Source organism: Nerophis ophidion, linkage group LG04 (assembly GCF_033978795.1).
Source record: "Nerophis ophidion isolate RoL-2023_Sa linkage group LG04, RoL_Noph_v1.0, whole genome shotgun sequence".
NCBI lineage: Eukaryota > Metazoa > Chordata > Actinopteri > Syngnathiformes > Syngnathidae > Nerophis > Nerophis ophidion.
The window spans coordinates 61215966-61230346 of record NC_084614.1 but is presented as its reverse complement, the minus strand read 5'-3'; the positions used below and the strand labels follow the sequence as shown (position 1 = coordinate 61230346).

Genomic DNA, 14381 nt, shown 5'->3' with positions numbered 1-14381 from the left:
AGCGAAAGTGCTCCTTTTCCGGTTTTGCTACGACAGCAGAATAACGTTTTTCTAGGATTACATTACCCATTCAAACATGTCGCCACAGTTCTAAACACACATCTATCAGATTGTGTTAACTATATTGATTATTCATTTAATGTTCTGGGAAAATTAGGCTTTCACAGCATACACATGATTTTATTTTGAAATACAACCGGATACAGGTTATTTTTATCTTGTACTTGACACGCGTTTAACCTGGACATAGACGTCATCAGTCAAAACAAACCCTCCCACGCCCCTTTTGGTGGTTCTCAACCTGTTTTCAGTGATGTACCCCCGTGAACATTTTTAAAATTCAAGTACCCCCTAATCAGAGCAAAGCATTTTTGGTTGAAAAAAAGAGATAAAGATGAGATGGCGACTTGTCCAGGGTGCATCCCGCCTTCCGCCCGATTGTAGCTGAGATAGGCGCCAGCGCCCCTCGCAACCCCAAAGGGAATAAGCGGTAGGCAATGGATGGATGGAAAAAGAGATAAATAAGTAAAATACAGCCCTATGTAATCAGTTTCTGATTTATTAAATTGTATAACAGTGCAAAATATTGCTCATTTATAGTGGTCTTTCTTGAACTATTTGGAAAAAAGATATTAAAATAACTAAAAACTTGTTGACAAAAAAACGAGTGATTCAATTATAAAAAAAGATTTCCACACATAGAAGTAATCATCAACTTAAAGTGCCCTATTTGGGGATTGCAATAGAGATCCATCTGGATTCATGCACTTAATTTTAAACATTTCTTCACAAAAAAAATAAATCTTAACATCAATATTTATGGAACATGTCCACAAAGATAAATATTGCATTGTTGCATTTCTTTTCACAGTTTCTGAACTTACATTCATATTTTGTTGAAGTATTATTCAATGAATATATTTATAAAGGATTTTTGAATTGTTGCTATTTTTAGAATATTTTTAAAAAATCTCACGTACCCCTTGGCATACATTCAAGTACCCCCAGGGGTACGCGTACTCCCATTTGAGAACCACTGCTTTAAGGCAATGGTCCCCAACCACCGGGCCGATTGGTACCGGGGCGCTGAATATTTTTTAAATAATTTTTATTTTTTTTATTAAATCAACATAAAAAAAACACAAGATAAACTTACAATTAGTGCACCAGCCCAAAAAACCTCCCTTTTTCATGACAAAAAAAAAAAAAAAAATCCCACCCACCCTCGCGGGACAAATCATCAAGCGTTAACCGGTCCGCAGCTACAAAAAGGTTGGGGACCACTGCTTTAGGGGGTTTTGTCCATCTTTGGAAGCTAAAAGAAAAGTACATGTATTTGTGTTACTTGATCAAATGTGCAAAAATAAATAAAAACAAAAGTATATAATGAGGTATTGTAAGGTTTTATTGCATCTTCATGTAAAATAAAAAGACAACAGTACCTGCACATCTTTGCATGCTATAAATGGACAGCCTAAGTGTGGTTGTGGTACTTAAGGAGCACAGGGTAAGTGGTCCCAATGTGCTTTTGGTTGTAGTGGTGGCAGACAATCTCCACATCATAGAAACTGAACTGGACTTTGACGCGCTCGTTGGGTGAGGAGAGGAAACACAAAGTGTACAAAGCGAACTCAAACTCTGGACTGACGCCGATGAAGATGCTGCCTTTGGGCTTGATGCCATTCTTCCAGCTGAACTGCAGAGCCAAAATGTGCTTGTTTTCATCAGGCTGTGGGAAAGGTAAAAACAGAGGATTAGATAGCGATTAGCGAGACAGATTAGATATCATAGCTAAAAAGATAGCTAGACAGATATTTTCCTGGTATTATATTTTATTGAAATACATATTTTTTCTAAATATAATGGTTTTTATTTAGAGAAAAATATCCTAATATTTAATTGTTATATATATTTTTATAAATACAATTATTATAATGATATTAAAGACTACATTTAATCAAATCAAAGCAAATCAACTTTATTTATAAAGCACATTTAAAATTTACCACAGTGGTAGCCAAAGTGCTGTACAATGGGCAGGTTAAAAGATAATACGAGGACCGAGCAAACAACACAACACAAACAGAACATGATAAAAAAATAAATAAATAAATCATAAAAACAGGTTCACAGCAGGTGTATAATGGGGCGCCATTGCAGGATGGATATCACTTAGTGTTAAAAGCCAAGGAATAAAAGTATGTTTTTAAGAGAGATTTAAAAACAGGAAGAGAGGAGGCTTGTCTAACACTCAGAGGTAGGTCGTTCTAGAGCTTGGGAGCAGCAGCAGCGAAAGCTCTGTCACCTCTAAGCTTCGGCCTTGTGTCAGAGACCGTCAGTAGCAGCTGATCGGCTGATCTTAGGGATCGAGTGGGGCAGTAGGGCTGAAGGAGGTCGGAGAGATATGTTGGCGCAAGGTTGTTTAGACATTTAAAAGCAAATAGAAGGAGTTGAAAATTGATTAATGCATATAATTACGTGGTATTTATTGGTTACAAAAAATAATAATAAAATATTTGTTATATTTTCAGATAAAAATTACTAAATAAAAAAACAATTATAGTTTACATTTGCATTTAATTCACTTGATATCAAATAACAATAATTGATTAAAAAAAACGTCTTATCCTCCGTTCTGTGTCGATGCCTTCTATACAGAACAGCAACATGGAAAATAACCTGTTTTTTGTGAGTGCGAAAGGAGTTCAGTAGAGCTGGGCGATTATATCGACGTGATCATTGATCGCGATTAATTGTAGCCCGATCACGGTGATCAGCTGTTAGTATATTGCCTCGATCAAACATGGCGGAACTGTCTGCCTTTATTGACCGTAATCCTGTGTGTGTTTTTCCGTTCACTTAAAAAAAAAAAAAAAAAACGTTGAGTTTTTTTTTTTGTTTTTTTTTTTTAAGTATAAACTTGAGTTTCCACGGAAGAAGTTTGTGTGTGAAAGTGCTTGTGTCCGTGTGTGTGCGTGACCTCCCGTTGCACCGTCTCGAAAGTCAGCTCGTCACCACGAAATTAATGTTCAAACAGCGTTGTGCCTCTCTACCCCTTACACCAGTGGTTCTCAACCTTTTTTCAGTGATGTACCCCCTGTGAACATTTTTTTTTAATTCAAGTACCCCCTAATCAGAGCATTTCTTCGCAAAAAAATAAATCTTTAACATCAATATTTATGGAACATGTTCACAAAAAATCTAGCTGTCAACACTGAATATTGCATTGTTGCATTTCTTTTCACAGTTTATGAACTTACATTCATATTTTGTTGAAGTATTAGTCAATAAATATATTTATGAAGGATTTTTGAATTGTTGCTATTTTTCAATAAATATATTTATAAAGGATTTTTGAATAGTTGCTATTTTTAGAATATTTAAAAAAAATCTCACGTACCCCTTGGAATACCTTCAAGTACCCCCAGAGTTACGCGTACCCCCATTTGAGAACCACTGCCTTACACGGCTGGAAGAGCAGACCAGAATTAATAAAATAAAGAAATATGACTAACCCTGGCATGGAAGTTGAAACAACATTTAGAAGGAGCACCTGCTTTAGTGATAGGCTTTAGTTTCACTATCTGTTCCGGCACACAACTAATCCTCCCCTGAATGTGGACTTGCAGGCACTCAAAAGAGTCTTTATTAGTCAGGACTGGGAGAATCAACACACCCAGTAATTTAATCAGAAAATGGGATTTTAATATCTAAATATTTTTCAATCAAACTTTTTGTGTCTGCAAAGATTCCACTCTCATAGAACATGTTCTAAAAAAAACTGCAGACAGACACTTTGTGTTATTTTTGTTTGTCTGGGGATAAAAAACATTTTTTTCCTAAAACAATCATTTAACTTGTTTTATTGTTTTAGTACACATTATTTTACAGTACGTCAAATTCAAACTGCTCTTTAAAGTGATGTGATTCAATATACTATCTGTAACAATATTTGCATTTAAAAAAAACTCCACTATCTGGGTCACCATTTGCCATTTGCCAAGGCACGATTGTATACAAGGCATTAAAGAATACAAATAATAATAATTAAATGTTATTTTGAAGTAAAAGTGCTATAGTATTCAGTACACTTTACTGTAGAATGCATTTTTTGATCACAAGCAAAATAACAAAAGAACTTTGAGAGGAAAAAAAGTTTTCTTCACTCCCACAAAATGTACCGAAAAAGAAGTAAAACCGTGGCCCTAAAACCAGGTACGGACCGGAGCGTGAGTTACCTGTAACGTTGCACCGCTCAGAAGCACAATTATATATATGGATATATATATATGAACAAAATGACATTTGTCAGCTGTTAACATATATTACCTCAATCAAACAAGGCGCAACTGACTGTTACAAGATACTGCAACAGTAAACAGTAGGGATGCAATGACACTCGCTGTAATCCTGCACTGTAATCCACTTTAAAAAATGTTTTAATTGTGATATCAATCAAGATCGGATGATATGAAAACATTAATCATGATCATTTTTTTTGCCACATCGCCCAGCCGTAGGTGACAGTAACCGAGTACCTTGGGTGAGTTTGCATTGACGCTGTATCCTTTGTAGTCAATGTGTCCCAGCTTTTCTTGCAGATAGAGCTGGATCCAGTTGTGAAAGCCGATGACCGTCCTCCCTCCTCTGGTTTCTCCAACAAATACGTGTTCAAAACCCGAGGAGTCCGGCCTGCTGGGCAGAAGACTGAGAGCATTAGAAACCAGGCATTTATTTGACGTGTGATGAGTGGTCAACATCCTGCAGGTTTAAATAGCTCTGCATGTGCTTTAAATTGTTGTGACTTTTGCTCCTTAGCGCTATTACAACATTGGTTCTGTTGCTGCTGGTTATAGATGACAGTGTAGTCGAAGAGAGCTGCTACGTCCCCTACCCACAGTACCTTACTCACGCTGTTGCCATGGTGGTGCAAGATTCCACTTGTTGAAGCATTATATATTTTAAGCCACAGTGCCAGATTGCACCCACCTGCTGGATCCTCTCCTCGCGTAGAGTTCAAACCAGATCCTGTAGAGCTGCTCTTTAAACTGCGTCGTATCTTGTGGAGAGAGCTGCTTCTCCACCAGGTATTTGTGAGCTATCTGAAAGAAAATACGACAGAAATTGAAATGCTGGTGGTAACAGAGAGAAAGCTACAATGTGTACCTTCATAGTGGGAGTCTGAACAATGGAGTCCAGGAACTTGTGGTTCTCTGCCACCTCTTCTGCAGTCACAACTTCTGGCTCTCCGGTGTCACTTACGTAGTTATCCAACAAGGAGATAAAAGCTGCCGAGACCAAACAGATGCTATGAAGGCCAAGTTTCCAAAGTGTTACAAATGTATCACATTGAATGTTATAGTATAACATGCTTTAATATAAAAAATAATGTTCCAAAAAATGAGGACAAAATAAGAGACGAGCTACCCAAAAGGCATTCATATTTCTCAATGAGGGTTTCTGAACCATACTTATTAACCCTTCGCTATTAGCCAGTGGAGCCAAGTGACTACTCCTAGCCAATAAACAAAGAAATGCAGTGATTCTAATAATATGTTGATAATACATTAATACATTATAAAAACATTCCTTACAATTTTTAGGGGAAACTTACTGAAATAATTTAAGTGAAAAAGTAAGTAAACAAAAATGTTCCAGGTATTATATTTTTATAAAAATATATTTTTCCCCCCTCAGGTCGTTTTTTAATTGTTATAATTTTAGGCAAAAATTATTACATTTAAAAAAAAAAAAAAAAAAAAAATATATATATATATATATATATATATATATATACACATATATATATATACATACACATACATATATATATATATATATACATACACATATACATATATATATATATATATATATATATATATATATATACACACACACACACACACACACACAAAATTACTATGATTTTTATTCAGGAAATTCCCAAAATAATTTATGGTATTTTATTTTAAATAACAATTATTTTTAAATAAAATCATTGTTGGCGAAAAAGTATTATAATAAAATAGTTTTACCTGATATTACTTTTTAATGAAATATTTTTTAATTAAAATAAGATATATATGTTTTTTAGTAAATACAACATTTTTAGGGACAACTTACTGATACAAAATATAAATTGTTTTCACAAAAAATTATATAAATATAATAATGAAAAAAAACATTTATTTTGGTATTCCCTAGTACATTGTTTACTGCATTTTATCGAGAGCTTTATGAATAGTTCAAGGTCAAAAAGTGTGTTCAATTGAGAAAAGTGGAAGACATTCAAAGTGGTCATGGAAATATTTCAGTTGGAACTAGGTTCTTGTAAATAAAAAGGAAACAAGGACGTTGATAACATAGCAAACATGCTTCTTATGGCTGCTACTCACACACAGCAGCATTGAATTACATGGACAAATGAAGTCAAATGCATACTATAACATAAAAAAGCACCTTGAAGAAGGCCACAGAGAGAAAATGCAAGCCATTGTCACTTCCTGGTCATGTGACACAACAAGCGAAAGGGAGGAATCAGCATGCTTGACGTGCATCCTAGTGAACTCTGTGTGCTCTGTACTGTACACAACGTGCCACTGTTCGTCATAAGGAGATTAGGAGTAGATCAAAAAAAGCTTTGCTGTGATGGAGGGGGTGCGATGAAAGGGGGGTAAACACTGATGCAACTTGGAAAATATGTGCTTTAGCAACTGTTTTGATGTTACACTGTACACCTACTAATCACAGCAATAACTCCGGCTTTCTCCCACCTCCAAAGACATGCACCTGGGGATGGATTGATTGGCAACATTAAAGTGGCCCTAGTGTGTGAATGTGAGTGTGAATGTTGTCTATCTGTGTTAGCTCTGTGATGAGGTAGCAACTTGTCCAGGGTGTACGCCGCCTTCTACCCGAATGCAGCTGGGATAGGCTCCAGAACCCCCCGCGACCCCGAGAGGGAAAAGCGGCAGAAAATGGATGGATGGTTGGAACTGTAAATCACCAGTAGACAACAGTATTGTCTGTGATGTGAGTAGTTTTACTTATATTTTATTTAGCTTCGAAATAACTTCTCTTTTATGAAATTTAATGATTTACATCATTTTCTATGGAGAAAAATTGTTCATAAATGAGAACAACTTGAAAGTCTGCCAAGTAATGCCGGCCAACTGAATAAGAATCCAAAGCTTGTTTATACACTCGCTGTATAATCATCTACAAGATGTATTGATACGCTAACATTGTATTACCAGCGACCTCAATCTATTGATTTCCACTCGTCTTGAATAAATACAGAAGATTTGCAATACATTTCAACGCAGAAATGTCCTGTTTGTTTGCTGTTTTGAGTTCCACAACAGCCCGCTAAGGCAGCAGATTCTAAATCCTAATTTCTTTATTTAAAAAAAAACAAAAAACACTCACCTAAAAAAGTTTCCTTTTGGAAAATATTCTCGTCGACAAACTTAAACAGAGGATATCCTGCTCCGTCATTGTCGTCGTCGTTAATGGCCATGTTGTCTCCAGCTTTCCCCTACAAATTGGAGAATAATTAGGACACAGAAAAAACTTCCTTGTGGCTATATACCTGACATTTTACAGAGGACACTGTTAAAAAAAAGCAGGCTTTGCTACACATATGGAAAAAAACTCTGCCAACGATTTGTAAGTCAACTACAGACATGGAAGATGTATGTTTGATCACTTTGTTTTTTATAAATCCGGCTAACCTGTTTAATGTGACTGTAATATTAGCACAGTAGCTAACATAGCTATACTCGTGTTACTAACAATAGTGTCCTCATGTCCCACTCCTCAATGGTACATTTTTGTATGTGATTGTTGACATATATTATTACGTTCGACAAGAGTAGACACAGTCTATATGTAAAAGGTAGATAAAGCGCACAATAGCACTTTCTGGGAGACAGCCGAGCATAAACACAGCTCATTCGCATTAAAGCTACAGACACACAAAATGATGCGTTGCCTGTGGGGCTGATAAAAGTACTTTTAAAATGTCCACAATCTAACAGCAGGACTAGATTTTGTGTGTGTGTGCATGCGTGCGTGCGTGCGTGTGTGTGTGTGTGTGTGGTGCACCTGCAGGGAGATCCTGTAGTCCTTCCCAGGTCGTAGTCGGTTGACGTCATTGTCCCATAGTTCCTGCACCATAGCCGACAGCTCTCGTTCCCCCTCGATCATGATACAACTGCTGGGCTTTCTTGTCGGTTCAGAGGTGATGGAGCTGCAGGAGGTCTTCTCGTACACTAAATTGTTAAATATAGTATACTAGTTCGTTGTATACCTGTAAAAAAGGTACAATGCTCAAAATCAATACAATTACTATTCAATAAAAAAAGTCCTCATACAAAGGCTAAAATGAAAATAAACAAACCAAAAATTATTGATAATATATTTGTTAAATAATTCATCATTTATTTACAAGAATAGTGTTTAAAATGTGTTAAGGTTTGAAATAAGTACAATTCAAAACACATTTGTATTATATGTTTTATTGTTTGTTTTTTTCATTTATTTTGTACTATTTCTGGTTTAATGTGTATGATATTTTAAACATGCCAGCTAAAAAACATGAAAATAAACACATTTTAAATGTTTATTTTGAGTATAAAGTAATACACCAAACAATATGTCAAATGTGTGGGGCTAGCTTAAATCTGAAAACATATTCATCTTAGGTCATAAACTAAAATATTCATTCAACACAAGTCAATGTTTGGAATGTTTTTAACACTTTTTTGGTGATATTTCCTTTCTAAATTATACAGCATCTCATAGTCAGAACGTAAAAATTGCATCTGTAAATTTATTTTTGGAAATTAAATATCCATCCATTTTTCTACTGTTTATTCCCTTTGGGGTAGCGGGGGGCGCTGGTGCCTATCTCAGCTACAATCGGGTAGAAGGCGTCATACACCCTGGACAAGTCGCCACCTCATCGCAAGGAAATTAAATATATTTTATTTATTTATTGAGGTTCAAATAATTCAAAATAAATATATTTAAATAAAATAACAATTGTTTTATTATTGTTGGTTGATAGAATTTACACGGCTCAAATCACCATTTATCGCAAATAATATCATTTTTTATACTTAACATTTTTCAACAAAAGTATCAGTGTGAATACATATATAGGTATATTCCGCTACTCATGTAGAAATAAAATAATTTGTAATAAACATATTCAAACCAAATAAAGTAGAAACTAAAATATTTATTATTAGAATTTAAATAAAGCAATTCTGACAGAAATCTATATTAGTTATTTGAGATTATAAAAAATTATTGGAATGGAATGGTAGAAATCACACAGTTTTACTGCCTCTTATAATTAAATATTACAATAAATAATAATAATTTTATAATACTTTCCATTTTACAACTAAAGTATATGTCGGTGTGAAAACATACATTACATAAAGATATTCCACTATTAACATAGAAAGACAATAAATTGGAATAAACATTTAAATCACACAAAATAAAAATATGTATTATTAAAATTTTAATAAAGCCCTTCTGAAAAAACATACATTCAATCAAAATTGGAAAAAAAAAGTGTTATTAAAACCTCTAATGCACCTCTTAGCCATTATTTCCAAAATTGTTCACATTATTGAATTGGGTTCTAATGGCTGCTTATGTGGGCACTTATACTGCCATCTGGTGGTGTCAGAAGAGTATAACATACGATGGAATTTGGAAAAAGTGTAAAAGTGTAAAAATAAGTATTAGCATGTCCCTAAACATGAAGTACACGTTTGTGTACTTATGGACTAAGTACATCATATCAAAAGATGAGTCTTAGTTTTTATTTGTAATTAGGGTCCAATAGGCCCAAATAGCAAAGAGAAATAAAGCAAGCATGTAAACAAACAACTTGGGCCTTAAGAGGTTTTAATATTGGAATGGTAAAAATCACACATTTCTACTGCCTCATACTATTTCATTTCAAAACACCCTTAATAGCAGGGGTGTCCAAACTTTTTCCACTTAGGGCCGCGGACTGAAAAATCAAAGCAAGCGGGGGCCCTTTTGACATTTTTTTTTATTTTAAAAACCAATACAATATATGTATAACCAATATACATTTATGCCTCCACTAAGGCTTGATCCCGGGGACCACAAAGGGTTTTGGTCAAAAAAATATTAAAAATGTTTCATTATTCAGTATATATTTTTTTAAATTATTATTCAAGTTTTAAATCTCCAGATCAACATTAGGTCCATCTGTCAATATAATGATTTTAAAAATTTAAGTTGTTGCTCTTTTTGTCAAAGAAAACCCTGTTTTTTGATGGAAAAAAAGACAAAATATGCATTATTATCACCCAATATTTTTTAAGTGGAATATTTGAAATTATATAATAATTGGAGCATTAAAAAGATCTTATAACTCATAACACCATCGATTTTATTTCATTATTATTTTTTTGATCAATGACACTTAAAAACAAATCACACTAAAATTATTGGGGATCCAAAAGTATCTTACTCATTAAAGTGTTAAAAAAATTAATTACACATTTTTTTACTGTTTACTTTTAACACAATAATCTCGATATCAACTTCAGATATATCCGTCAATTATACGTTTTATTGTCGTTTATGTTTTTTGTTTGTTCATTTTAGGCCCTTCTTTAAAAAAAACAGCTCAGTTTTTTATATGGCAAACACAATATATTCAACATTTTCCCCAAAAAATATCTCAAAGTGGAAAATTTAACATGACGTAATTGGAGCCTTGAATAGGTCAATAATTCATAATGACATTGATTCATTATTATTTTTTAAAGAAAGGAACAGCCTGAATGGCAGCTTTGTGTTATCAGAGTAAACATTGCAACATTTTCTTGTTACATTTCACCCATTTGCTCCTAATTTTTACATTTAAAACATTTTTCAATCATATTTTTAAAATATGCCATGGGGCAGTTAAAAAAATTACCTGCGGGCCGCAAATGGCCACCGGGCCGCACATTGGACACCCCTGCTTTAAGGGAAATAATTCAATTTTGTGACAATTATTAGGGAATACCTTTCATTTTTCAACTTAAGTATATATGTCAGTGTGAAGACATTTGAATATATTCCACTATTTGCGTATAATAAAATAATGAAAAAAGATATATATTTTTTAAACAAATACATTAGAAACAAAAACATTTATTATAAGAATTTAAATATATATTTTTATCAAGATTAGAGAAAGGTATTAGAATGGTAGATAAATCACGTGCTTGTATTGCCCAGTAGTGGGGCACTTTGGATCCGTGTTGAACACAGCAAAAACGGTTCCCTGGCCAGTGAAAAGTTACTTGTTTGAATTTTAAAGATATGTACATGAACAGTATAAGACAACATTTTTTCACATACGGATACTCACCACACTATCCAATGGAGCCATGATGAAAAGTGGTAAATCAATTTTTACAATGTAAATAAGTGACTCCACGTCTATAATACTAAACTTTGGGACCCCCAGGTGACCCTTTGAGCACCCCCTCAGGCTACATCCCATCATCCACCACTGACCTTTTATCCCGTGGGGAGCGCTGTCCTACTTCAGAGAGGACGACAGAAGGCCGGCTGATGATCCAAAGGTGACGGTTCTTCTCTGTTAGTGAGAGCAGGTGTCTTTAGGGCAGTCAGTCGGCCTGTGTGGAGAAGAAAGACAGGGGCTGGACAAGAGGGGCGGGGGGACCGGACAGGACAGGACAGGACAGGACAGGAGAGGGAGGCCATTTTAAAGGGTTGTCCCCTGTCAGCAACTCTAGCCAAAGGGATTACACAATGTTGTCGTCTCTTTTCAATCTCAGGCTAAAACATGCGCTCTTTTGTTTCTTTAGTATTTCATTGTTTCTCGCACTGGTGTCACAGGGCACCACTACCTGGATTACAAGCTAAATGTGTCACGCTGCAGGTTACAAGACGCTCTGTGCGAGAGTGGGGGGCACGACCCGGTCTTTCGCAGCGGCACAATAGCATCATTGTCGTAATATCATCACTTTATAAGTCTTACCTCTTCTCATTGGCCTCTTTAATGCGGTTACAAATGACACATTGAGGCTCAAAGTATGGTTAATTTATCTTCTATTTAGAAAATCGGGAACCTACAATACAAGACTCATATTTCTCTGCACACCACATACTTTTCTCTAAATCATACACATTTTTCTCTTTTAGAAATGACACATTGTTATATGTATATATAAATAGGCTCACTAAACACAATAATGATCTAACATGTATGAAAAAAGTTTAAAATATATACATACCCCTTTTCCATTAGAGTTGAAAAATTGTGTTAGATGTAAATATAAACGGAATACAATGATTTGCAAATCCTTTTCAACACATATTCAGTTGAATGTACTACAAAGACAAGATATTTGATGTTCAAACTCATAAACTTCATTTTTTTTTTGCAAATAATAATTAACTTAGAATTTCAAGGCTGCAACGCGTGCCAAAGTAAAAGCATGTTCACCACTGTGTTACATCACATTTTCTTTTGACAATACTCAATAAACGTTTGGGAACTGAGAAAACTATTTGTTGAAGCTTTGAAAGTGGAATTCTTTCCCATTCTTGTTTTATGTACAGCTTAAGTTGTTCAACAGTCTGGAGTCTTGTTGTCGTATTTTAGGCTTCATAATGCGCAACACATTTTCGATGGGAGACACATTTCTGGACTGCAGGCGGGCCAGGAAAGTACCCACACTCTTTTACTACGAAGCCACGCTGTTGTAACACGTGGCTTGGCATTTTTTGCTGAAATAAGCAGGGGCGTCCATGATAACGTTGCTTGGATGACAACATATGTTGCTCCAAAACCTGAATGGACCATTCAGCATTAATGGTGCCTTCACAGATGTGTAAGTTACCCATGCCTTAAGCACTAATACACCCCCTTACCATCACAGATGCTGGCTTTTGAACTTTGCGCCTATAACAATCCGGATGGTTATTTTCCTCTTTGTTGCGGAGGACACCACGTCCACAGTTTCCAAATCTAATTTGAAATGTGGACTCGTCAGACCACAGAACACTTTTCCACTTTGCAATCAGTCCATCTTAGATGATCTCGGGCCCAGCGAAGCCGGCGGCGTTCCTGGGTGTTGTTGATAAATGGCTTTCGCTTTCCATAGTAGAGTTTTAACTTGCACTTACAGATGTAGCGACCAACTGTAGTTACTGACAGTGATTTTATGAAGTGTTCCTGAGCCCATGTGGTGATATTCTTTAAACACGGATGTCAGTTTTTGATGCAGTACTGCATGAGGGATCAAAAGTCCGTAATATCATGGCTTACGTGCAGTGATTTCTACAGATTCTCTGACCTTTTTGATGATTTTACGGACTGTAGATGGTAAAATCCCTAAATTCCTTGCAATAGCTCATTGAGAAATGTTGTTCTAAAACTGTTCGACATTTTGCTTACAAATTGGTGACCCTCCCCCCATCCTTGTTTGTGAATGACTTAGCATTTCATGGAAGCTGTTTTTATACCCAATCAGGGCACCCACCTGTTCCCAATTAGCCTGGACACCTTTGGGATGTTTCAAATAAGTGTTTGATGAGCATTCCTCAACTTTATCAGTATTTATTGCCACCTTTCTCAACTTCTTTGTCACGTGTTGCTGGCATCAAATTCTAAAGTTAATGATTATTTGCAAAAAAAAAAAATGTTTATCAGTTTTAACATCAAATATCTTTTCTTTGTAGTGCATTCATTTGAATATGGGTTGAAAATGATTTGCAAATCATTGTATTCCGTTTATATTTACATCTAACACCATTTCCCAACTCATATGGAAATGGGGTTTGTATATTTTTTAAATGTATTTTTGAGGAGACATATTTATAGGTTAAAACAACAAATACAAATTATGTAATAATAAATAAGATGGCTATACAAATTATGTAATAATTAAATAAGATGGCTAGATATGAATAAAGTATTTGAAAAATATCACTTAGTAAATGTTTTTTTTTTTTTACTTTTTACATACAGTAAGTGTGTTAAAAAAAAAATCTTGCAGCGAGGTAACTGAATTCTGATAATGCAGTGAAAAACACAGATCTCCACCTTTTGTGAGCTTTTTGTTTTTAACCAAATAAATAAATCATTACAATAATAATAATAATTTGTGTTTTAATTAAGAGGAATGAAAAAAAAAACAACAATATGCTTTCATACATGCTTTGCTGCGCCAATTCTAATATAGTATGTAAGCGTTTGCAATGGAAAAACGCTACGCTAAGTTTTTTTAAGTAAAGCGCTTTTCATACATGACAAACTTGAGTGATTGCTTGATAGTTTTAGGTACCTTTAGTACTGTGGT

The 14381-nt window shown here is 34.8% G+C and overlaps 1 protein-coding gene across 2 annotated transcripts; it reads right to left on the bottom strand.

Annotated features, from left to right (window-relative positions):
* Positions 1–1384: 1384 nt before the first annotated feature.
* On the bottom strand, positions 1385–14290 carry endou2 (endonuclease, polyU-specific 2). 2 transcript variants are annotated; one of them, XM_061898641.1, is made up of 7 exons: positions 11569–14290; positions 8110–8314; positions 7432–7540; positions 5167–5288; positions 4990–5102; positions 4539–4695; positions 1385–1729 (listed from the first exon to the last, which is right to left on the bottom strand). In XM_061898641.1, the coding sequence occupies exons 2-7, from the start codon at positions 8209–8211 to the stop codon at positions 1475–1477; spliced, it is 858 nt and encodes a 285-aa protein (XP_061754625.1). In that variant the 5' UTR covers positions 8212–8314; positions 11569–14290; the 3' UTR covers positions 1385–1474. The 2 variants fall into 2 exon arrangements, with proteins under 2 accessions (XP_061754625.1, XP_061754626.1); XM_061898642.1 differs by having other exon boundaries at positions 4539–4692; positions 11569–13772.
* Between the last annotated feature and the right edge of the window lie 91 nt (positions 14291–14381).

Coding starts and splice junctions, on each gene's coding strand:
- endou2 (XM_061898641.1), bottom strand. CDS start 8,211: ATGATCGAGGGGGAACGAGAGCTGTCGGCTATGGTGCAGGAACTATGG. Junction 5,289..7,431: donor CCAAAAGGAAACTTTTTTAG/GTGAGTGTTTTT, acceptor TGGTCTCGGCAG/CTTTTATCTCCTTGTTGGAT. Junction 5,103..5,166: donor TTCAGACTCCCACTATGAAG/GTACACATTGTA, acceptor ATTTTCTTTCAG/ATAGCTCACAAATACCTGGT.